Consider the following 24,115-nt stretch of genomic DNA (forward strand, 5'->3'; position numbering starts at 1 on the left):
TCGTGACCGACTCTGAGGTTGCGGCGCTCATCTCGCTTTATTGGCCAAGGGAGCTGGCGTATAGCTTCCGGGTCATGTGGCCAGCATGACTAAGCTGCTTCTGGCGAACCAGAGCAGCACATGGAAATGCAGTTTACCTTCCCGCCGGAGCAATACCTATTTATCTACTTGCACTTTGACGTGCTTTCAAACTTCTAGTTTGGCAGGAGCAGGAACCGAGCAACGGAAGCTCACCCCGTCACGGGGATTCGAACCGCCGACCTTCCGATCGGCAAGTCCTAGGCTCTGTGGTTTAACCCACAGCGCCACCCGCGTCCCTCTCTTGTAGATCCCTTAGTTGACACTTATTCAAAGTCAAAGCAGAACTCAGTTCTGGAAAATAAGAAGAACTTAAAACATACTGACAAGCTGCCTTCCCGAGTTGGTTATCATACTCATTTTCTATCCAGAGGGCATTTGGCTCGTGCTGTTTAATCAGTCAGGATAGGCATCCCACAGTCTCTGTTGCCATAATTGCTTTATACTTACCTCCCTTGCTGAATCACAACAGTCCAGCGTGTATTTCTGGATTAAATTTGGCAATGGAGTTCTGGATGCTTTAACTGAAGCACTACAGGCCTATGTTCATGTAGCAGGCATGTAAAAACTGTTCCAACTGCAGAGTATTCATTGCTCATTGCACCTACTCCTTCAGAGACAGGGCGGCCCCCACCCAGAACAAGCCACTTACCTTTCTCATAGAATTGTGGAATGGTACAGTTGGAAGGGACCCTGAGGATCATCTAGTCCAGGAATATGCAGCTATCCCAAATGGGGATCAAACCTGCAACCTGGGCATTGACAGCACCACGCTCTAACCAGCTGAGCTATCCAGAAGTTATGCACCCAAAGAATCCCAAGGATTCCAACAAAGTTTATTGATCCTCAACCAACACAACGTTATGGCTAAACACCACTTGTGTGCATGCTCATTTTCTTGACTTTTCTGGGCAGAAATGTTTTGCCTCTAAAAGCTCTTGTTTTCCTGGTCTGTTGGCTGAAGTCCATTGTCAAAGCTGGATTTAGACCAGGGTGGGCAGTTCCCCAGCACAGGACACTGAGCCAGGGAGATGAGACAGAAGTGGTAGCAGCAAGCTGTTTTGGGCAGTCCCCTTCCCCCACTTCGAATTTGTCTTTCTGCTTGAGAAAAATAGATAGAAAGGGGAAAGGAGGGAGGGAAAGGAGGGTGGGAATCCCTAGAGGTCTGCCCGACTGTTTTTGTGATTCTTGATTTCTTTCTGCCATGGAGAGAACATCAGATGAAGAAAAAGGAGATGAAGATAGGATGGGAGAAGAGGGCAAGGAGAGCAAGAGATGCTAGTTTCCTTTGGCACCATCGCAACTGGTTGCCTATCACTCAGGGGCTCACATGGGACTCCATATAAATATGAAAATATGGGTCCGCCCCTGTTGCACAACCTTCTTACTTTTTGCGTAATCCTGTCCTCACCAGAACGGCTCCTGTCTCCTTGGGAATTTTCTCCTGTCAATCTCTACCCAGCACATTTGTGCGCGATAAAGCCAAACAACCCAACTCTCTCAGATCATAGACTGCTTTTCCTTTTCCTCCACGACTCATCAGGAAATTGGTTCTTTGGCTCAGAGGACCTCTCAGCTTCTGACCATGAAGGGTGTCGCATTGAGATGGAGAGCTGCAACAGTTGTACTGCAAGGACTGCTGGCGATGACCTTTCTTATTTCAGGTACCACTTATTGCTATTGGGAGGTCCTCCAGTTGCAGATCTGGGTGGTTGGGTGGGCGCCAACTAGATTTGCATGGAGAAACAAGAAGGAATTCCAAGGTAAATGGAAAAGGTTCAGAAAGGGATGACCAAAAATGTTCATGGGGGTGGAATGACGCTCCTATGAGGAAAATTTGCAGCACTAGGGACTTTTTAGTTTAGAGAAAATATGAGAAAGAGTTCACAGGATAGAAGCTCAAGAATTGTGTGTGGCATGGAGAAAGTGGGTAGAGAACCATCTCTCTCTCTCTCTCTCTCTCTCTCTCTCTCTCTCTCTGTGTGTGTGTGTGTGTGTGTCTCAAAGCACTAAAAATCGTGGACACCCAGCGAGACTGAAAGTTGGCAGATTCCGGACAGTTAAAAGACCTTCTTCACACAGTTCAAAGTTAAACTACAGGAGACAGGGATGTCCACCCACCTGCCTTTCAGCTTGACTTCTCTTGTTCTTCTCAAGAGCTTGGACAGCTTAGCTGGTAGAGCATGAGACTCTTAATGTTAGGGTTGTGGGCTCAAGCCCCACGTTGGGTGAAAGATTCCTGCATTGCAGGGGGTTGGACTTGATGACCCCCATGGACTCTTCCAGCTCAACAATTTCATGATGCTAAGATTCAGTGGTTACTAGCCATGATGGCTATGCTCTCCCTTGATGGTTGGAAGCAGTGATGCTTGTGAAACCACAGGAAGGAAGAGGAAGAGCTTTTGGGTATCTTAACGGCATCTGGTTGGCCATTGTGAGAGCAAGATGCTGGACTAGGTGGGCCATTGGCCTGATGCAGCAGGTTGTTCTTATGTCCCTAGTTCCTGTGTTCTCACATTGAAGTATGATGCATGAAAAGTGCAGGGGAGTGGGCAAAATAAAATCAGTTTATGGAGCACTAAGGAGACGTTTTGCATGGTTAGAAAAATGACAGGATTAATGCACTAGGAAGTTCAGGTCAACAGCCGGACACTGAGACAACTAGCCCATCTGGAAGTGCCATGATGACATTATGTTTTGATGCTCAGCTCTGTAAAGAAGAAAAGAGCTGTAACTGATCATTAACTGAGAAAGCAGACTGCTTTGTGTGTACTCTGTGCTCGTGAGGCACATCCATGTTAATGGGTGTGGCATTGTGTTGAACCACCAAAGGAGAAATGTTCCAGAAGGCCTGCAAATGCCGTATTGGTAGTCGGCCCCAGTGGCGTAGCGTGGGTTGTCAGCACCCGGGGCAAGGCAAGTAATTTGTGCCTCCTAACCCGTGGATTTGCACCCCCTAACCCGTGGATTTGCGCCCCCTAACCCTAACCCCCAGATGTTGCGCCCAGTGCGGCCGGGCCCCCCTGCACCCCCCACGCTACGCCACTGGTCGGCCCCCCAAATAATTGGCAATTCTTGAGAGAATGAGCTCCTATATGCTCATATTCACTTGCTCTGATATATGTCAATTCGCTTGCTTTGATGCTGTGCTTATCTGTGGGCTGTGGGATGCTGGTCCAGAGAGAGAGGAAGCTTTCAATAGCTGCCCCCTATGGCCTTGCCAGCCAGGTTTGATGGGAGGTGCTAGGCAAACTAGCCCATGTTGCTTTGCGCATATAGGCTGTGTGAATGTTTTATTGTTTGTTTGTTTGTTTATACATACCCCGCCCATCTGGATGAGTTTCCTCAGCCACTCTGGCGGCTCCCAATCGAGTGTTAAAAACAATACAGCTTTAAATATTAAAAACTACAGGGCTTCCTTCAGATGTCTTTTAAAAATAGGATAGCTGCATATTTCCTTGACATCTGATGGGAGGGTGTTCCACAGGGCGGACGCCACTACCGAGAAGGCCCTCTGTCTGGTTCCCTGTACCTTCATTATCGCAATGACGGAATCGCCAGAAGGCCCTCAGCGCTGGATCTCAGTGTCCGGGCTGAACGCTTGGGAGTCATGACGACCTCTCACAGTTGCACTATCCATGCCACATCTGTAAAGGCATTGAGAATCTGCATGTTGTATTATCAGTTTCTTTAGTAAAGCTCTAGGACTGGTCATTCTATTGTTTGGCGCATCCTTCTTTGGTATCCCTGCGTCACACCAATTGCTCAGGCCTTCCTCTGAGCCTGCGGTTCAGGACAATTGACGTAGTTGGCAGGATGCCAAAATAAGGATGGGGTGGGCTGGACTGGGATTCAGTGGTTGCCTAAGGTGAAGGCATTGGACTGGTCCGTTGTCGTGCCAGATCCAGCAGCCATAACCACTGCCCTCGAGGGACTAAGTTTGACAACTGAAGTTTGTGGGAGAAGGGACACTGTGGTCGTGGTAGGCTGGCTGTTCCTGTCTGTGCTGAAATCTGTTTTTCTGCTTTGATGCATACTAATCTTTTATGAGCAGCCCCGCCCCAGTGGCAGGGTCCTCTGTCTGTTTTGGGACTGCTGCTGGGGGGGAGTGTCTTTATGACGTCAGTTTAGCCCTGTCTGCAAGGAGGAGAAGGTCTGGGCAGCATCAAGTAAAGAGAAGGCGGAGTCATGTCCCCCAGGAGCTTTCCCGGAAAGTGATTTGTGGTTTGACTTGCTTCATGCTGGCACTCAGTAGAGAGGCAATGCTAAGCAGCCTGATGTAGTGTTTTTAAAATTGTGGGAAAACCTAGCCAGGGAGAAGCAGGAAATGAAGAAGACTGAGCCTTCTGCTCCCCTCCCTGCTGAAGAGGGACAAGTGGGGAAGGGGTGTCTCAACTCTTTCCGCTGAGTGACAGCTGTCAGTTAAGATTCTGTATCCTGCCTCTAAGCAAGTGCAGTAAAAGCAGTCGGACTAGGAACTGTGAAGCGTCCTCCTATGGAGCGTTCTGCCTCCACTCATTTTTATTTTATTTTTTATTTTGGTTCAAATTGATTCTCATTATTTTGACCCAAATCATACTTTTAAGCTTTCCGTAAAACAGCAATTAAAAGCCAAGAACTCTTAACACGTAAATAAACAATTACAGAAATACAGAAAAAAATTACAAACATTTCAAGTTTTGCTTTTAAAGTTGCAGCAACCAAGCAACCACGCTTGGGGCAGGGGGCACTGTAAAATTTCCCAAATTGTAGATGAATTAGGTAGTGCTATCTTTTTTAGTATATTCACCTTGCTCATGAGTCCCAAAACCTATTCGCTTTTTCTAGGGATGTTCCAAGCCCTGCCCCAAGGTCAGTTGTGTTTCCTTATTGTATGGCATGCTTGTCTCTGATGATTTAACTTTTCTGGATTGGTGTGTTAAGGATATGCAAGACCACCTGCAGTGCCAAGCGGTTGGGCAAAGGTCAAGGACCATGGAGGAGAAATAAGGGTGCACTTATTTTATGTGTGTCCCAGGGGACATATAGTAGGGCACAGGGTGGCACCCAACAGATGTATAGAGAAAAGAAAGTACGGGTTGCAATTGGCATTTTTCTGGCAACAAAGTGAAAGAATTGTAGCAGCTTGTGAAACTTGCTGGAAGCAAAAGCCCTTGTTTTACAAGCTACCCATTTGCAGGCTCTCGCTGAGGGCAGAATGAGCAGTAGGCTGGGTGTGTTTCAGCAACAGCTCCTCAAAAGAACTGAAACCCGGTACCCACTTCTTGGAGAGCAGCTGTGTATCATGCTTTAGAGCCGCAGAATGCATGAGCATATTATTGGAACAGCAATTCCGAATTCTGCCTGGGTCACCCAAATCCCTGAAGGAGTGGGCCCCCATGCGGTATGGCTGATGAACAATTGGCAGACTGGGAGGGGGTCCCCCGTGGAAGAGCAAAAGTCTTTTCCAGTTCCTGTATATTAAATGGCCTCAGCCCAGTATACCTGAAGGAGCATCTCCACCCCTATCATTCAGCCCAGACACTGAGGTCCAGCTCCAATGGCATTCCGGCAGTTCCCTCACTGTGAGAAGTGATTTTGCAGGGAACCAGGCAGAGGGCTTTCTCGGTAGGGGCACCCGCCCTGTGGAACACCCTCCCACCAGATGTCAAGGAAATAAACAACTATCTGACTTTTAGAAGACATCTGAAGGCAGTCCTGTTTAGGGAAGTTTTTAATGTTTGATGTTTTATCGCTTTATTATTATTATTATATTTTGTTGGGAGTCACAATCTGATGGATGGGGTATATTATTATTATTATTATTATTATTATTATTATTATTATTATTCGAGTGTGGAAAATGCACCCTAGTGTACAATTGATTATATGGGCCCTGGACAGAGTGCAACTGCTCGGGGGCATGATAGTCCCCAACTATTGAGGAGAAGTAAAACTGATCCCTGGAAAAGACCCGGATGTTGGGAAAGATTGAGGGCACAAGGAGAAGGGGACGACAGACGACGAGATGGTTGGACAGTGTTCTCGAAGCTACCAACATCAGTTTGACCAAACTGTGGGAGGCAGTGGAAGACAGGAGTGCCTGGCGTGCTCTGGTCCATGGGGTCACAAAGAGTCAGACACGACTAAATGACTGAACAACAACAAAACTGGTCCTGCAAGCTCTGCAGACGTTGCCCTATCAGGCTGGGGGAAGTGGGCTCAACTCCAACTGCTGGCCACTGAAATTCTGAGCATGGCTGGGACAGCTACTAGTGCAATGCTGGTGCTGGCAGAGGATGTGCCTTGGGTTGAGCCTAACCAATATTTGTTTGCCCATTAGCAGGCTGCTCCTGAGTAGATAGTGGTGGTCATTGTTATCCTACTGTGCGTGGTCCTGGAACTCCTAAGCTGGCTTGTCTCCATTGTGCCAGGATGTTCCAATACCACATGTGGACTGGGAGCTTGGGGAGTTTGGCCGTCGTGAAGGAGACAGCAAAGGTTTCTGCTGCAATTGGATGTATCGTTCAGCAGCAAACACTGACTCACATGATTGCTGCATCTGCACGCAGATGCCAGTACATGGACAAGGAGGTATTCCAGTATATTTCAAGGTGTTGAATGAAGTCCAAGCAAAGGCAGTTGGCAGGGAGGTGCCAAATTTTGGCATTGCACCAGCTGCCACTGAGCTTTGAAACACCAACATGCACTGAGACAGGAGAAGCTTTCAATAGCTGCCACCTATGGCCTCGCTGGCCAGGTGTGATGGGACATTTGGAGAAAACTGATGCATGCTGCTCTGTGTATCCATTCTGTAGGAAAGTTTGCTTGGGTGTGGACTAGTCATGTCAACATTTCACTGTTGCAGAGTCCGTCCTGCATCTGTGAAGGCAGTGAGGCTCTGCACACTGTGCTGTGAGCTTACATCTTTCTTTAATAAAGTTCTAGGACTGGCCATTCTGGCTTTTTTTTCTTCATCCTTCTTTGGTATCCACTCATCAAAGCACTCACTCAGGCCCCTCCTTTGGGCCTGCGGTTCAGAACAGGCACTTGGCGCAAATCTTTGCTTCCTAAGAACTTCTGCTTTCATGTTAAAAGGGGGAAACCAATTTCTAGTCTCTGGTGATTTCAAGGCAGGATGACATTGCTGATAGCCTTTCCAGGATCTCATACCCTTTCTCCCCACACTTCTTTTCAGGAATTTCTGCCTTGAGCTGTCATAGCTCCAACACCGTGAAACATTTCACTCCGCACAAGGGCAACACCACAGTGTATGTCTACGCAGTGGGCGGCATTATCAACTGCTCCAGTGCTCAGAACATTTGCACAGATGCACAACTTACATTAACTATAGGTAAGTGCTGCTCCGCCAGGTGGATCCTGTGTGGCTGCAAGATTTTTGACAGAGGAAAAGCATGCAATTACTTGCAACCCCTAAAATTCCTAGTGGATCAAAACATATTTTAAGTACCTTAATTCCGAATGCATGCAAAGCATCATTTCAGGCTTGAATTGGGGCCTGAAATGAAGCGTTGCATGCATTCAGAATTAAGGTACTTAAAATGTGCTTTGATTCCTCTTATTTTATATTTGCATATTTTTGGACAAACTCCTCTCTTCCATTGCTTTCTTTTTAAATAATAATAAAAACCCATAGCTATTGTTAAGAGTTGTCACAGACCCAGTTCAGATGTAACACTAAGCCAGAGTTTAGTGCAGAGACAGGGGACCTCTGGCCCCTCCAGATTTTGTTGGATCTCAACTCCTACCATCCCTAAACATTGGTCATGCTGGCTGGGGATGATGTGAGTGGAATCCAATATTTGGCATTGGACCAGATGACACTTGTGGTCCTATCCAACTCTACAATTCTATTAAATCTGGAGGGAAAGATTCCTGTCCACAATGTAGTGTTATAAGAGCGACCTTCTGTAAGTTTGTCTGGGTTTTGACATCACAGAGAACTATGCCTATTTCAAATGTGATAGCAGAAACCAAATAATGTATAAATCACCCCCACCCAGAGCAAAAATTCTCTTTGGAAAACTCTGCCACTGCATCAATCTATTGTTTGTATATATGCATCTCCCCTTGTTTTAGATAAAGAAGTTTTGATAGTGAGCCACAAAGGCTGCGCCAGCAAGGACCTTAAGAATGAAACAGAATTTATAGCCTCTGGTGACCGACACTTTGCCATCCAGTTCAACGAGAGCTACTGTTTTGATGACCTTTGCAATGCGCAAACAGAAACGAGGGAAGCTCCCAGGACCCCTATTGAGGACGGAGGTATTTTTTTAGTAGGAATTCTGACCGTTAAGGGAGAACTCACAGTTTCACTTGTTGTGTGGGTGGTGGCCAATAGGTTTTCAATAGCTTGAACAATTCAATTTTGTAGATTTCTAAGGCAAATGGCCCGCTTCCCCAACCCTTGGGCTTGTGTGCCAAAGAAAGCTAACACGCTTCTCAATAAATGTACAAAACAGTGTGCTTTAGGATGTGATTTAGCTGTGAGAGCATGGGAAAGGTTTGGAGGAAGCTGTGAGGGGAGTGGGAACATGGAGTGACCTGTAGGGGAGGGATGAGCTGGGGGGGGGGGTTAGGTGAGGGGTGAGTGAGGGGTAAAGGGAGGGGACTTGCTCAGGTGTGGGGCTTGATGAAGGGTCTGGTGGGTTTGGTAAGTGGAGAAAGGCAAGGGCGTCAGCACACACTTATAAGTTGGAGAGCTGCCTTGGAAAATTTGGGAAAGTGTGAATTTCGAATGATAGCTCCTTCTTTCTTCACACATCGACTTATTCTCATACACATTCATTTCAGTGGGTTTACCCTGAGCCCTTTTTTTTTTTTACTTTTAAAATTCCATTATTGTACATATAACATAAAATAAACAAAATACAAACATTGCACACCACAAATAATACAACAAATTACAAACATTGAAAAGAGGGGGAAAAGAAAAGAAAAGAAAAGAAAAAGAAGTAGAAAAAAGTATGTTAAGAAAAAAGAAACCTTCCGACTATACCCATTGTACTATTTTGCATTTTGATTTTGTTTTTTACACAGTTTCCTAGAATTGCTTTTCTCCTTCTTAATTCTGTTTTTCCTCCACCGTTACATTATGTTACAAGACTCATTCAATATCTGCCAGGAGACTTTAGTTATCACAGTAACTATTGAGATGATATTTAAATACTATCCATTCTTTATTAACATCTTGTATCGAATGTCCTCTCGCTCTGAGTACAATTGTAGCCTGAGTACAATTAAGGTACTGATTGCTTTGAAAAGCGCAAATTAAATAGGTTCACTTTGATATGCAAAGCAAACTGAAATATCACCCCCAATCGTTATTGAAGAGACGGAATAATGGGGGGGGGAATCCTATAAAAGGGAGTCACCCTTTTCCACCCAGCCCCACATTAGCAGCTTAATGGGGTGAGTGTTGCTCTACAGGCCCCTTGCTCTTCATTTTGATTTCCTATTCCAGCAGCTGAACCAAGCGGCTCCAACCAGTGTTACTCAGGATTTGCTTGGGGCCCCAGTGAAACCGTCCAGCAGACTATGACATGCAGCAGGGGCTACAACCAGTGTTACAGTGGCACCAAGAGCATTTCAGTAGGTGAGTTCGCCCTAGGAAATTTATTCCACAGTTCCTGGCCTACAAAACATTTTGCCCCCTGCTGGACTTGTTGGGAAGCATGCCTTGCAATTAACTGTTCCACATCCCAACCTATGACGGTGTCTTTTCCTTTGGAGATTAGGTGGGTGCAATGCCCAAATTATGGGAGAAAGTGGAGAGGGAGCCTGAAATTGCTCCACTCCTGACATCCTCTAATTTTACCATTCCAATGCCCTCTTTCTCTTCTAAATACATTATTTAAAGGGTGTGTTTGTGCTTTAATTCAAAGAAGTGATGGTTGGTGACCAGAAACAAGGCCTTCCTTCTCCATGATGGTAAATTGGTTATGGAATGTACCTAAGTTTTAGGCACAAAGTCAAAACAATTTCACCTGCCCACGAGTTAGAAACTCAGATATATAATCAAGGTGCCAAATGGCTCCTTAAACCAAGGTGACAGTCGCAAAAACGGAATGTCCAGTTTCCATTTGGGGGCAAGACGGCTCTAAAGTCTTGGTCTTCAAATGATGGACTGACTGTGATTGATTCTCAGTTAAACATGTGGCTAGATCCAGGGACAGTCCACATATATCTTGGCCTATTCCTATCACTTTTTCTTAATGGTGACACAGGCCATTTGTAACGTAAGAATATTCTTCACAGTTGTGAGCAGGGCAGTGGGGCGGGGAAGACAAGTGACAACAATTAGCTATAACATTGTTCACTGCTTCTGTTCAGGCTACACTGAAAAAGCTTTTTGCTTCCTGAAATTCATTCTGATTGTGTAGATAAAATATAAAGGACAGAACTCTACAGGATGTGGTATTAGTGTGTGGAAACAGTTGAGATCTGATGATCCTCAGGCATGCACGTCCTCCAGTTGTTGATGTCAGGTGCCATCCTGGCACTTGGTCGCAGGTGGCTGATAGCAGGTGCAGAATGCAAACTCTTCTGCCTTCTTCTCACTTGAAGACTGATTTCTTTACAGAAGCCTTTGCCAGCCCTGGTGCCCTCTATAAGTTGGCTGGGGCTGATGGCAGTTTGAGTCCATGACATATGAATGGCACCAAATTGGTGTAGACTGATTTACAACTTCATTGTGGTACTCTCTCTATTTAGCAATTGTCTGCTGATTTATTCCCCTTGGGGTTGATCCACTGATTGCAGGGGGTGTTTTGATGATGTGACATCTTAATGGTGCCTAATAGTAATAATAATAATAATAATAATAATAATAATAATAATAATAATAATATCACCTGCAACCTACTTTGAGAATATAGGCACACTGAAAACTGGGGTGTGACAAGCTGCTTCTAAATGAAATAAATGTATCTCACCCCTGTTCAGATGTGCCTGAGGCCCCTTGATGGAGATGACATAGATGTATTCCTTTTCATGTAACTACAACAACAGCAACAATTTTATTATTTATACCCCACCCATTTGGTTGTGTTGCCTCAGCCATTCTGGGCAGCTTCCAGGACATATAAAAACATAATGAAACATCAATCATTAATAAGAACAATCTGATCCAATGTAAAAAAAAAAAGCCACAATAACTTTAAAATAAACAACTTATGTGCAAATATGGTTTATGTTTGTGGCCAAAACCAACACAAAAGATAAAAGACATAAAAGAGAATAAAATATATTGCACAGTTAGAATAAATATGTAATAATTAATTTAATTTAAAAATAATTAAAATTAAAATAATTAAAACCGAACGTTATGTCAGTTCAGAGTTTGCTCCTCTGAAGAACTTACTCCCACAGATTTTCACCTCACAATTGCCACTCTAAGGCAAAGCAGGCCGCTTTTTCAAAGATGTAGGGGGACCTGCCCCCTAATAAAAAGTTAGGCACATTGTCTGAGCCTTGGTCACACTATACTCATGGGTGTGGGCTACCCCATGCTCTTCACGATTCCCTGTGGTGTCCCACTGTATTCTGGGAGAAGAGGGGCAACAGCCCTCATGCCTAACATTTTGTGCCTTTCTTGTCTTCCCTTCCCTTCCCACAACAGGACCCCTTTTCGTGTCCATGATCTTCAGGACCTGCCAGCGCCCAGCCTGCGATGTGTCTGAGAGCCAATCCTTCGGCCCTATAAATATCACCAGCGAGTCAGGGTCTTGTTGTTCAGGCAGCAATTGCAACAAGGAGGAGGTTGACATTCCGAACAAGGGAATCAACCCAACAGCTCCTGTCAAAATAACTTATGATGTGAGGAACATTGCCAAACCAAACCTCTTTTATGATCAGGATGAGGATGAGGGTGATAAACTTGTACGTACAGAATGGCTTGTCCCCGTGCAGTCAGGTTTCCAAGGGCTCAGCCTTCAACTTTGCCCTCTCCTGGCAGCCCTAGGAGCCACCGTCCTCGGGATATGGGGGTGAGGAAGGGGGTTTGGGAGCACCTGAACTGCTGGAACCTGAATTTGGGTTTGGAAGGGCTGTGTTGTGGAGCACAGAGGAAGGAAGAAGGGAGGGGAATTAGTGCTCCAAGACAGTGATCAATCCCAACCAATTGCATGTATGGCTCATATATATATAAAAATTTTTTATTTTGGATGGCCACCACCTTGGAGTCTGATTCTCCCTCCCAAAACCAAACAATTTGTTTGCTTCCCAGGACCCCACCTATTTGGGCTGTGATTGCAACATACTAAGGGCTATACCCAACTCAGTTCTACTCAGGCAATAAACCTATTGAACAACAATGCTATTATAAGTACCTGGGCTTGAGTTTTAATTCAAAACTGTCCTGGAAGCCACACCTACTTGCAGCTAAATTGAAATCCTCTCACTCTTCATTATGGTTTTCCACAGTTCGGGGGGGGGGTTATAGTTGCCCCCACAGTTGAGGTATTTCAAAAGAAGATTGTGCCACAATTATTGTATGGTGCAGAGATTTGGGGATATAGTAATGGCCGCCCATTAGAAGTGGTGCAGAACTCTTTCCTGAAGTCACTGTTGATTGTCCCCAAAGGTACACCGGCCCCCTTTTTAAGAGCTGAACCAGGGCTAATCTCCTGACAAACTAGTGTACATGTAGCACTAACCCTATACTGGCTGAAGTTGGCTAGCATGAGTAATACTAGGCTCCCTAAAAAATGCTTCTTAGAGCAATTGCAATCTATGCCCCAAAGCAGTAAGTAAGTCAGTCAGTAAGATTCTCCATTATTATGGGATTGATGTGGAATCCCTACCAAATTTTGCCTCTAACGGAGTCAAACAACACATCAAATAAAAAATTTATTCTGACTCTAAATAGAGGAACCTTCATTCACTTTCCCAGATAGCATACACATCGTGGTATCCAATATATAAAACATATTTTGAACTGGAGGAGGACTTTATTAATCTAATGCTGGAACCATTTAGAAAAGCATTTACAGCTCTGCGTCTTCATTGTACGCCCTCTGCATATCTAATGGGAATACCCTGTGTACCAAAGGCTCTGCATCTGTGAGTCGTGAGACATGGAGGACATTCAACACTATTTGTTATGATGCCCTTTATAAGCCCTTGTCCCCTAGACAAGAATTCCTCGATTGCATCCTTTGCTTTCTTTCTAACTGAACTCCCCTTGAGCGAATCTCTATTTTGCTGGCTGGCAATAACTTATTTACTACTGCACTGGTTGCAAAATTTGCCTTGGCTGCAAGTAAGTTGAGAGCTAGGCACCAAGACAGATATCATAAGGGGAATGTGAGAAGTGGAGTGCTTAACTTACGCAGGTGTAATTTTTGCATTTTTGTATGTATGCTTTGCTATTGTTGTTGTTGTTCAGTTTTAAATCAGTTATTTGTAGTCTACGCTTCGTGACCAATTGTGATGGCTTATAGCTTTTTCCAATAAAGATTTCATTCATTCATCAGCAGATCCGAGCCACTGAAATCAATGGACCCAAGTTAGCCATGCCCATTAACTTCAGTGGGACTACTCTCCATAGGACTGGCATTTGAGACTAACTCATGAACTACACATTCAATATAATACTATAGATTTTGTGGTACCCCTAAACCCTAGAAATTAATAAATGCTAGGATGTTGATTATTTGGGATATGAAGGGAGAATAGAAGCTGCAGAGGAATTACAGGACTAGCTTCTGCAAAATGACCTGGCCAAGCTAGGGCCGTTAAGGAACAAAAGGTGGCCCTAGAGGGCCATTGGCAATGCAAAACTTTTTTTTTTAAAAAAAGCATTCTCACAGTATTTTTTAGATGTGTGTAGATTCTACCAAGGAGAATTTGAAGCAGGGCTGGTGAGGAGTGCCGTCTGGGGAGAGTCACAAGCAGGGGTCGGCAACCTAAGGCCAATGGTCCACAAGCGACCCATGGGGGTTATTTAACCGGCCCATGAGCTGCCCCCAAACCAAGCCACCTGCTCAGAGAGTCCCCGTGCGCCGCGGTAAACCGGCGTAGTGCGGAGCAGGGACATACTTCTATGTTGCTGGAAATTGTGTCTGCGCTTGCTCAGACACCGAAAATCACGTCTGCACAGACACAGATGCCAAAAATCACACACTGAAAATCACACGCACACACACACACATATTCCGACCCACAGAAGGATCTCCGCTGGAGTGAACTGGCTCAGGCGAGGTAAACCTTGCCGACTCTTGGTCATAAGGAACCGATACAGAGGGCTCTGGAGGGCTGAATTGGGACCTCTGGCCTAGGATTACTCCCTGTTTAGGGAGGTTTTACATGTACCGCCTCTGAACATACACAGAGTGCCTTTCCCCACACCACTGAGGACCTTCTCTTTTGAAAGTTGCTGCAAACAGAAGAAGGGGAAAGTCGTCTTTTGTTTGGCTGCTGCTTGAGGGTTTCCCACAGGCCTCTGGTTGGCCACTGTGAGGACAGGATGCTGGCCTCGATGGGGCCATTTTCTTACATTCTGATGTCTGGGTATTAAGTCCCACTGAACAAAGCAAGGCTTGCTTCTGAGTACTGAATCAGGCACTAAGTTACTTGTTGAGAAAGGAGTGGAGTGGAGACTAGCGGCTGGGGAAGAGTGAGACTCAGGACTCCTGGGTTCTCTGCTCTGCTCTCTGTGTTGCAAATTAAGGCAGAGGAGCTGGACACCTCTTCTGACTGGAGAAATACTGGTGGCCATTGCTTTTCTTTCATTTTTGAAAACAGATACAGTGGTACCTCAGGTTAAGTACTTAATTCATTCCTGAGGTCAGTTCTTAGCCTGAAACTGTTCTTAACATGAAGCACCATTTTAGCTAATGGGGCCTCCTGCTGCTACCTGCTTCTCTAGAGGGCCAGTGGCAATGCCAGAGAATGGTCCTTCCCCCCACCCTGAGGTGTGAACAGAGACTGGGGGTTTGGAAGGTTGCCAGGGGAACCGGGTGTGAGGTGACAGGAAAATACAGTTTTGAGCAAATGCTGCTGGGAATAAGAAGAAGGAAGAAGAACTGGAATGCATCTTGGGTAGGCGACCTAAAGGCTGGCAAAGAGAGATGCCTTGGACTTCCTCTGGAAAGAACTCTACTGTACGATCTGGACTCCCTCCATGCAGATTTAAGGTGTAAAAATTATTAAGCATATTTATTAAAGCTATGAGTCTCCGCCATGTCTCAATTCTCCAAAGAAACACAGACTCTGAGTCAGTGCCTGGAACCCCATGGGCTCTTGCTACCGCTTGGCAGATAGAGGGGGACAACTTTTGTGACAATATGAAGAATGGTAATCCATTCCAACAATGGTAATCTATTCTACAGTTCTGTGATTCCACATTCCTACAACTAGAGAGCAAAGGTAACATATGGAAGATGACCCTTGAATTCTTCCTTCCTTCCTTCCTTCCTTCCTTCCTTCCTTCCTTCCTTCCTTCCTTCCTTCCTTCCTTCCTTCCTTGAAAAATCCACTCTTCACTCAACACAATGCAATAAAAACTACATCATATTCTTCAAACAGGAGTAAGACTGAGAGACAAGAATAATATAATGTTGTTAAGTAGGCTTAATCATCAATGGATCCCATATGGCAAATGGTCATTGCGGTCTCCACTTCCTAATGTTGAACATAAAAGTATAAATTAATCTTAGGAGATTGTAACATCATTAATTACCTAAACACCTGTTAAAACAAAAAAATTGTTTCCTTCCAGTAGCACCTTAAAGACCAACTAAGTTAGTTCTTGGTATGAGCTTTCGTGTGCATGCACACTTCTTCAGATACACTAGTGTATCTGAAGAAGTGTGCATGCACACAAAAGCTCATACCAAGAACTAACTTAGTTGGTCTTTAAGGTGCTACTGGAAGGAAAAAATTTTTTTGTTTTGACTATGGCAGACCAACACGGCTACCTTTCTGTAACTAAACACCTGTTGTTACAAGAAAGGATACCTTCTTTGCAGTAATTCAGACAACACAGGATATCTATAGAAGAAATAAGTAATGCATACCCCAGGAACACCAAAGTCAATCAAAAATATTCTAAGTAATAATCAATAGGTACAGGCAATTAGAATCTACCATTCTTAAAGGAACATAATCGCAATGATATCCAACTAGCAGAGATCTAGTACATTAAGTTTTTTACATCTTCATTAGTATTTCTTAGCTTTTAAAAGATTTATCCAGTGTAAATTAATCATAAATAGATTCCACCTGCTAAATAGTCATTGCTGTCTCCACTTTTTATATTGTAATAATCAAACGATTAATATGTGACCTCATTGATTACCTAAATTATATCAATAGAAACAGCCATGGCAAATGACTAGGTCAACACACACCACAATTGCCTCATTGCATAAATCAAGTTCAGAATACCACAACACACACGTAACTGGCTATAAAGTAACATAACATTATATACAATGAAACTGTAATCTAATCGTCATACCAAAAAATTGCAAAGCACTGTTCCTGATGGCAATAAGATATCGTATTACTATTATATGTTTTTATTGTCGTAAAGTCCAAGGATAGTCAAGTCCAAAGATTGTCAAGTCCAATGATTACAAGGTACAGTTCCTGTTGGCAATGCCATTTCATACTGATAGCTTCCTTCTGCATCGTCCCATGTCTTAAAAGTCTACTGCTTTTCCTTTGTTTTGGAGAAAGAGATTGAGGAAAGAGGGGAGGATTTCTGAAGCTTTGAATTTGTCTTTCTGCTTGAGATAAATAGGTAGAAAGGGGGAAGGAGGGAGGGAAAGGGGAGTGGGAACCCCTAGACATCCGCCTGACTGTTTTTTTGATTTTTAATTTCTTTCTGTCATGGAGAGAACATTAGATGAAGAAAAAGAGAGGAAGATAGGATGGGAGAAGTGGGCGAGGAGAGCAAGAGACGCCAGCCTCCCTTTGCACCATCTCAGCTAGTTGGCCATCACTCAGGGGCTCACATGGGGCTCCATATAAATATGAAAATATGGGTCTGCCCCTGTTGCACAGCTGCCTTCTTCTTTGCATAATCCTGCCATCAACAGAACTGTTCCTGTCTCCTCGGGAATTTCAACCTGCGAAGCTCTACCGAGCACATTTGTGTCTGATATATAGATAACCAAACAGCCCAACTCTCTCAGATCATGGACTCCTTTCCCTTTTCCTCCACAACTCATCAGGAAACTGGTTCTTTCGCTTGGAGGGCCTCTCGGCTTCAGACCATGGAGGGTGTCGCATTGAGATGGAGAGCTGCAACAGTTGTGCTGCAAGGACTTCTGGCAATGACCTTTCTTATATCAGGTACCAGTTATTGCTATTGGGATGTCTTCTAGTTGCAGACCTGGGTGGTTGGGTGGGCACCAACTAGATTTGCACAGAGAAACAAGAAGGAATTCCAAGGTAAATGGAAAAGGTTCAGAAAGGGGCAACCAAAAGGGTTCAATGGGGTCTAATGACTCATCTGGTAGAGCATGAGAAGCTTAATCTCAGGGTCATGGGTTTGAGCACCATGTTGGGCAAAGGATTCCTGCATTTAACATGTACATAAGGACTCTCCTTAAGGGCAGAGGGATGTTAACTCTTGCCCTCCCAGATTCCTTCTTCAAGATCTTGAAGCTGAGCCAGCATCCTTTTAGATCAGCAACAAGAGAAAGGATTGATAGAGTATGTAGCTAGTTTAAGCTGCTGCTCTGTTGTGATTCTCTTAGCCGGGTGCCTTAGATCTGAGTCTAATACACTAGATTATTATTATTATTATTATTTGAGATTACTGTAAACAAGTAAATAAACAAAAACCTGGACATTTAAAAATCCACCCAGGCAGAAATTTCAATCCTGAAAAAGAGGGTGTGTCCAGGAAAAAAAGAGGACATATTGCAATCCTACTCAGGAGGTTTCCCATTAAGTGAATGTGCTATGACTTGCTTAATTCACATTTTTGGGAATGCTGGTGGGGAGGAGTGTTTCAATGACATCAGTTTAGCCCTGTCTGCAAGGAAGAGGAGGTCTGGGCTGCACCAGGGTAAGAGAAGGAGGAGTCATGTCCCCCAGGAGGTTTGCCAGAAAGTGAATGTGGTTTGACTTGCAATATGCTGGCACTCAGTAGAGAGGCAATGACTAAGCAGCCTAGTGTAGTTGTTTTTTAAAATTGTGGGAAAATTTACCCATGGAGAAGCAGGAAATGAAGAAGACTTGAGCCTTCTGCTCCCTTCCCTGCTGAAGAGGGAGAAATGGGGAGGGGATGTTTCAGCTCTTTCTGCTGAGTGACAGCTGTCTGCCAAGAATCTGTATCCTGCCTCTAAGCAAGGGCAGTAAAAGCAGTCCCCATGGAGCTGTCTGCCTCCACCCATTTTTTATTTTTTATTTGTTCAAACTTTACTTTCAAACGTACACTGTGCTGTAGGTTTTTTCCATTATTATTTTCTATATTCTTCATTAAAAAATATAAAGTGCATAATTACAAGTGCACAGAGTAAGATAAGACACAATAAAGAAGAAGGAAAAGAAAATACGAGTACCCATGTAGAAAACTCCACCCCACCCCCATTTTTATAAATAACGTATTAGGTTAAGTTCTGGTTAACTACAATACCTTTTTTGGGGGGGGTGCTAATGCCTATTATTTGGTTGTCATTGTTCTGTTTTGTCAGTTTACATCTGACTGGTGTTGGTGTGAGTTGGAACCCAACATCTGGCATTGGGCTAGATGCCCCTCCTAGTCCCATCCACCTCTGATTTAATAAAGCTCTAGGACTGACCATTCTGGGATAGTTTTGCATCCTCCTTTGATATCTACACATCAAACCACTCACTCAGGCCCCTCCTTTGGGCCTGCGGTTCAGAACAGGCACTTGGCACAAATTTCTGCCCCCTAAGAACTTCTGCTTTCACTTTAAAGGGGGAAACCTATTTCTAGTCCCTGATGACTTCCAGGCAGAAAGACATTGCTAATAGCTTCTCCAGCATCTCATACCCTTTCTCCCCACACTTCTTTTCAGGAATTTCTGCCTTGGAGTGTTATCACTACAGCTACATAGATCATCCCACATTCAAGTTCTATACATCAGAGCAGTACATTAGAAACTGCTCCAGTGCTGAGAATGTTTGCATAATTGCACAACTTTCATTAACTATAGGTAAGTGCTGCTCTGTCAGATGGATCCTGTGTGGCTGCTAGATTTTTAAGAGGAATAGATTTTTGAAAGGATTTTACCTTAAAGGTAAAAGTAAAGGGACCCCTGACCATTAGGTCCAGTCGTGAGTGACTCTGGGGTTGCGGCGCTCATCTCGCTTTATTGGCTGAGGGAGCTGGCGCACAGCTTTCGGGTCATGTGGCCAGCATGACTAAGCCACTTCTGGCAAACCAGAGCAGCGCACAGAAACGCCTTTTACCTTCCCGCCAGAGCAGTACCTGTTTATCTATTTGCACTTTTAGCATGCTTTCGAACTGCTAGGTTGGCAGGAGCAGGGACCGAGCAATGGGAGCTCACCCCATCACAGGGATTCATAGATTCATAGAATCATAGAGTTGGAAGAGACCACAAGGGCCATCGAGTCCAACTCCCTGCCAAGCAGGAAACACCATCAGAGCACTCCTGACATATGGTTGTCAAGCCTCTGCTTAAAGACCTCCAAAGAAGGTCTTTAAGGATTCGAACTGCCCACCTTCTGACTGGCAAGTCCTAGGCTCTGTGGTTTAAGCCACAGTGCCACCCGCGTCCCTCATGAAATTACTTACAACCCCTCAAATTCCCAGCGGGATTAACTGGGGCCTGAAATGATGCTTTGCATGCTTTCAGAATTGAGGTGCTCAAAACATGTTTTGATTCATTTTATTTTCTATTTGCAGATTGTTGTACAAATCCCTGTACTCCATTTCTTTCTTTTTTAATAAAGAAAATTCTTAGCTGATTTTCTGTGGGCTGATTTCCAACCCTGTTATTAGGCTTCTGAGGTATAACAACAACCAGGAAGTGTGCCCCCTCCCCCCCAAAAAAGAGGCATAAGCAGAAAGCAGCAGTTTCAAGGGGCACTCACATAACCCAAATCACCTCACCCCCAGAGTAAAAATGGTCAAGGTAAGATCTTTGGAACACCCTGCCACTGCATCAATCTATTGTTTGTATATATGTATCCACCCTCGTTTTAGATAAAGACCTTTTGATAATGGGCTACAAAGGCTGCACCAGCAAGGACCTTTGGGATGGACCCATATCAAGTTTCTCTGGTGACAGACACTTTGCCGTCCAGTACGATGAGAGCTACTGTCTTGGTGACCTTTGCAACGGGCATTCGATAAAGTGGAAGGTTCCCAAGACCCCTATCGAGGACACAGGTATTTTTTTAAAAGGCCACCTGACCGTTAAGTGAGAACTCACAGTTTCACTTGTTGGGTGGTTGGTTGTCAATAGGGAGGCTTGAAGAATTCAATTTTGGAGATTTCTAAGGCAAGCAGCCCTGTTCCCCAACGCCAAAGAAAAGGTAACCCCGCTTCTCAAGAAATGTACAGGATGGTGTGCTTTAGGGTGTAATTTAGCTGCGAGAGCATGGGAAAGGTTTGGCAGAGTGGGAACATGGGGTGCGCTGTAGGGGAGGGGTGAGCTGGGGTAAAGGGAGGGGATGTGCTCAGGTGTGGGGGTTTGACAAAGAGTCTGGCAGGTTTGGCAAGTGGAGAAAGGCTAGGGCAGCAGCTCCTAGTATGTGCAAACATTCACACACATTCTATCTTAGAGAATTGCAATGCAAAATTCGAGAACGTTTGGGTTTCAAAGGATAGGCTTTTTTTCTTCATGTATCGACCTATACTCATATGTATTCATTTAAATGGGTTTACCCTGAGTACAATTAAGGTACTGACTGCTTTGGAAAGGGAAAATTAAGTAGGTTCACTTTGATATGCAAAGCAAACCGAAAGATTCCCCCCCCCCCAATCATTATTGAAGAGACAGAATAATGCAGGAGCCTCCTATAAAGGGGAGCCACCCTTTTCAACCCAGCCCCACATTAGCAGCTTAATGGGGTGAGTGATGCTCAACGGGCCCCTTGCTCTTCATTTTGCTTTCTTATTGCAGCAGCTGAAATAAGCAGCTCCAACCAGTGTTACTCAGGCTTTGATTCGACCTACTACGGAATACTCCAGCAGACTATGAGATGCGGCAGTGGCTACAACCGATGTTACAATGGCAGTAAGGTCATTTCAGTAGGTGAGTTCACCCTAGGAAGTTTATTCCACAGCTCCTGGCCTACAAAACATTTTGCCCCCTGCTGAACAGGACTTGTTGGGAAGCATTCTTTGCAATTAATTGTTCAACCTCCCAACCTATGCAAATATGATTTATGAGTGTGTGGCCAAAGCCATTACAGAGGATAAAATACAGAAAAGATTATAAAATACATTACAGAGATAAAATAAATAATTAAAATAGTTCTTAAAACCAAATGTTATGTCAGTTCAGAGTTTACTCCCTGGTAGAATTTAACTTCCTCCCACAGATTTCCCCCTCAAAATTGCCACTCTAAGGCAAAACAGGCCATTTTTTCAGAGGTGAAGGGGGCCCTGCCCCCTAAGAACTCATGGGTGTGGGTTACCCCTCAGGCTCCATGTTCTTCACAATTCCTTGTGGCGTTCCACTGCATGCTGGGAGAAGAGGGGCAACACCCCTCATGCCTAACGTTTTGTGCCTTTCTTTTCTTCCCTTCCCTCCAAACATCAACAGGAGGCCTCAGAACATCAATGATCTTCAGGACCTGCCAGCGCCCAGCCTGCATTGATATGAGAACTGATTTCACCAGTAATATAAATATCACCAGCGAGTGGGGGTCGTGTTGCTCCGGCAGCAATTGCAATAGCAATATAATTAACCCAACCAATTATGGTGTGAGGAGCACCACCAACCCATACCTGTCTTATGATCATTATGGGTCAGGTTTCCAAGGGCTCAGTCTTCAACTTTGCCCTTTCCTGGCAGTCCTAGGAACCACCATCCTCGGGATATGGGGGTGATGAAGGGGGTTTGGGAGCACCTGAACTGCTGGAACCTGCATTTGGGTTTGGCAAGGATGTGTTGTAGAGCAGAAAGGAAGGGAGGGAGGGAGGGAGTTAGGGCTCCAAGACAATGACCAATTGGATGTATACCTCATATCTATAAAATAAAATTTTATTTGGATAACTACCACCTTGGGGTCTGATTCTCCCTCCCAAAACCAAGCAATTTGTTTGCTTCCCAAGACCCCACAGATTTGGGCTGTGGTGGCAAAATACTAAGGGCTATACCCAACTAACTTCTACTCAGAGCAGATCCACGGAAATAAATAATAATAATAATAGTAATAGTAATAATAATTTATTATTTCTATCCCACCCATCTGACTGGGTTTCCCCAGCCCCAGCTTTCAACAGAACACATTACAAACAGAATAAAACTTCAGACATTAAAAACTTCCCTAAACAGGGCTACCATCAGATGTCTTCTAAAAGTCAGATAGAACCTTATTTTCTTGACATATGATGCGAGGGCGTTCCACAGGGCTGGCGCCACTACCAAGAATGCCCTCTGTCTGGTTCCCTGTAACCTCACTTCTCACAGTGAGGGAACCGCCAGAAGGCCCTCGGCGCTGGACCAGTGTCCAGGCTGAACAGCGGGAGTGGAGACGCTCCTTCTGGTATAGCTGAAGTTAATAGCCTTGCCCATTAACTTCAATAGGACTACTCTCCATAGGACTGGCATTGGAGACAACTCATAAACTACATATTCAATATTATAATATTGTTATAGATTTTGGTGGACCCCTAGACATTAATAAATGCTAAGGTGTTGATTATTTGGGATATGAAGGGAGAATTGAAGCTGCAGAGGAATTACAGGCCTAGCCTATGCAAAATGACCTAGCCAAGCTAGGGCCATTAAGGAAGAAAAGGGGGCTCTAGAGGGCCAAGAGAACTGTCCTTCCCCCCTGCCCTGAGGTGTGAACAGAGGCTGGGGGTTTGCAAGGTTGTCAGGGGAACCGGGTGTGAGGTGACAGGAAAAGAGAGTTTTGAGCAAATGCTGCTGGGAATAAGAAGAAGGAAGAAGGACTGGCATCCATCTTGGACAGGCTGGCTAAAGGCTGGGGAAGAGAGATGCCTTGGACTTCCTCTTGAAAGGACTCTTCTGTAAGATCTGGGCTCCCTCCATGCAGATTTAAGGTGTAAATAGGTGAATTAAGCATATTTATTAAAATTACAACAGTCTCCGTCATGTCTCAATTCTCCAAAGGAACACAGACTCTGAGTCAGTGCCTGGAACCCCATGGGCTCTTGCCACTGCTCGACAGATAGGGGGGGACAACTTTTGTGACAATATCAAAAATGGTAATCCTTTCCAACAATGGTAATCTATACTACAGTTCTGTGATTCTATGTTCCTACAACTAGAGGGCAAAGGTAACACATGGAAGATGTCCCTTGAATCCTTCCTTCCTTCCTTCCTTCCTTCCTTCCTTCCTTCCTTCCTTCCTTCCTTCCTTGAAAAATCCACTCTTCACTCAACACAATGCAATAAAAACTACATCATATTCTTCAAACAGGAGTAAGACTGAGAGACAAGAATAATATAATGTTGTTAAGCGGAACAGATGCAATGAAATAATTGCAAATGCCCTGCAAATAAAATGCCACAAGAGGGACAAAATGTTTACTCACCAAGGGGGGATAGAAGCAGACTCTGTTCAGCAGTGATTTTAGGCAAGACAAGTATTGCTCCACTACAGACATGAGGCACCTCAGGCTCAGTGGCTGAATGCGGCCCACCAAATGTCTCTGTGTGGCCCCCAGGACTTTCCAAAGGCTGTACTCCTTATCCTCAGGTTGCAGCCCTTGCTGTTCTTGACTCGCACCCTCCTCAAGTGATTTTGCAGAAATGACATGTACACTTGAACTATGAAATGCCTCTTGTTTTTCTGGAGGAAGGGTGGAGATGTGTGAATACAGGGATGTGGAGATTGAATGACTTTTGCACAGCTGGAATGTAGTTCACACTCCTGGCTCCACCTACTTGTT

The 24,115-nt window shown here is 44.6% G+C and overlaps 4 protein-coding genes and 1 long non-coding RNA gene across 9 annotated transcripts in view; 4 read left to right on the forward strand and 1 right to left on the reverse strand.

Annotated features, from left to right (window-relative positions):
* Positions 1 to 15,643, forward strand: part of PLAUR (plasminogen activator, urokinase receptor) — an 82,764-nt gene extending 67,121 nt beyond the window's left edge. The window contains exon 8 of the transcript XR_014551385.1: positions 14,453 to 15,643. The gene's annotated coding sequence lies outside the window, so the exon portion shown is untranslated. The remainder of the gene's footprint in view (positions 1 to 14,452) is intronic.
* The window catches only part of LOC310769205, a 126,423-nt gene extending 106,334 nt beyond the window's left edge, over positions 1 to 20,089 (reverse strand). The window contains exons 1-3 of the long non-coding RNA XR_014551523.1: positions 19,845 to 20,089; positions 7,201 to 7,500; positions 6,096 to 7,137 (exon numbers count right to left, since the gene is read on the reverse strand). This is a non-coding gene — a long non-coding RNA (uncharacterized lncRNA). The remainder of the gene's footprint in view (positions 1 to 6,095; positions 7,138 to 7,200; positions 7,501 to 19,844) is intronic.
* Positions 1 to 24,115, forward strand: part of LOC310768949 (uncharacterized protein) — a 74,372-nt gene that overhangs the window by 35,791 nt on the left and 14,466 nt on the right. The window lies entirely within an intron of this gene.
* Positions 1,201 to 13,555, forward strand: LOC310768909 (uncharacterized protein). Of its 3 annotated transcripts, none has more exons than XM_083627817.1 (5): positions 1,201 to 1,742; positions 7,256 to 7,411; positions 8,158 to 8,343; positions 9,542 to 9,673; positions 11,699 to 13,555. In XM_083627817.1, exons 1-5 carry the CDS (start codon positions 1,664 to 1,666, stop codon positions 12,067 to 12,069), a joined length of 924 nt encoding a protein of 307 aa, XP_083483943.1. In that variant the 5' UTR covers positions 1,201 to 1,663; the 3' UTR covers positions 12,070 to 13,555. The 3 variants fall into 3 exon arrangements, with proteins under 3 accessions (XP_083483943.1, XP_083483944.1, XP_083483942.1); XM_083627818.1 differs by having other exon boundaries at positions 1,275 to 1,742; positions 9,545 to 9,673; XM_083627816.1 differs by lacking the exon at positions 1,201 to 1,742 and adding an exon at positions 2,100 to 2,254.
* LOC310768915 (ly6/PLAUR domain-containing protein 5-like) lies at positions 16,885 to 22,196 on the forward strand. The gene is made up of 5 exons (XM_083627828.1): positions 16,885 to 17,379; positions 19,077 to 19,214; positions 20,228 to 20,413; positions 21,153 to 21,281; positions 21,795 to 22,196. The coding sequence occupies exons 1-5, from the start codon at positions 17,223 to 17,225 to the stop codon at positions 22,079 to 22,081; spliced, it is 897 nt and encodes a 298-aa protein (XP_083483954.1). The 5' UTR covers positions 16,885 to 17,222; the 3' UTR covers positions 22,082 to 22,196.

The sequence above is a fragment of the Podarcis filfolensis genome (assembly GCF_964270895.1).
Source record: "Podarcis filfolensis genome assembly, chromosome: 8".
Lineage (NCBI taxonomy): Eukaryota > Metazoa > Chordata > Lepidosauria > Squamata > Lacertidae > Podarcis > Podarcis filfolensis.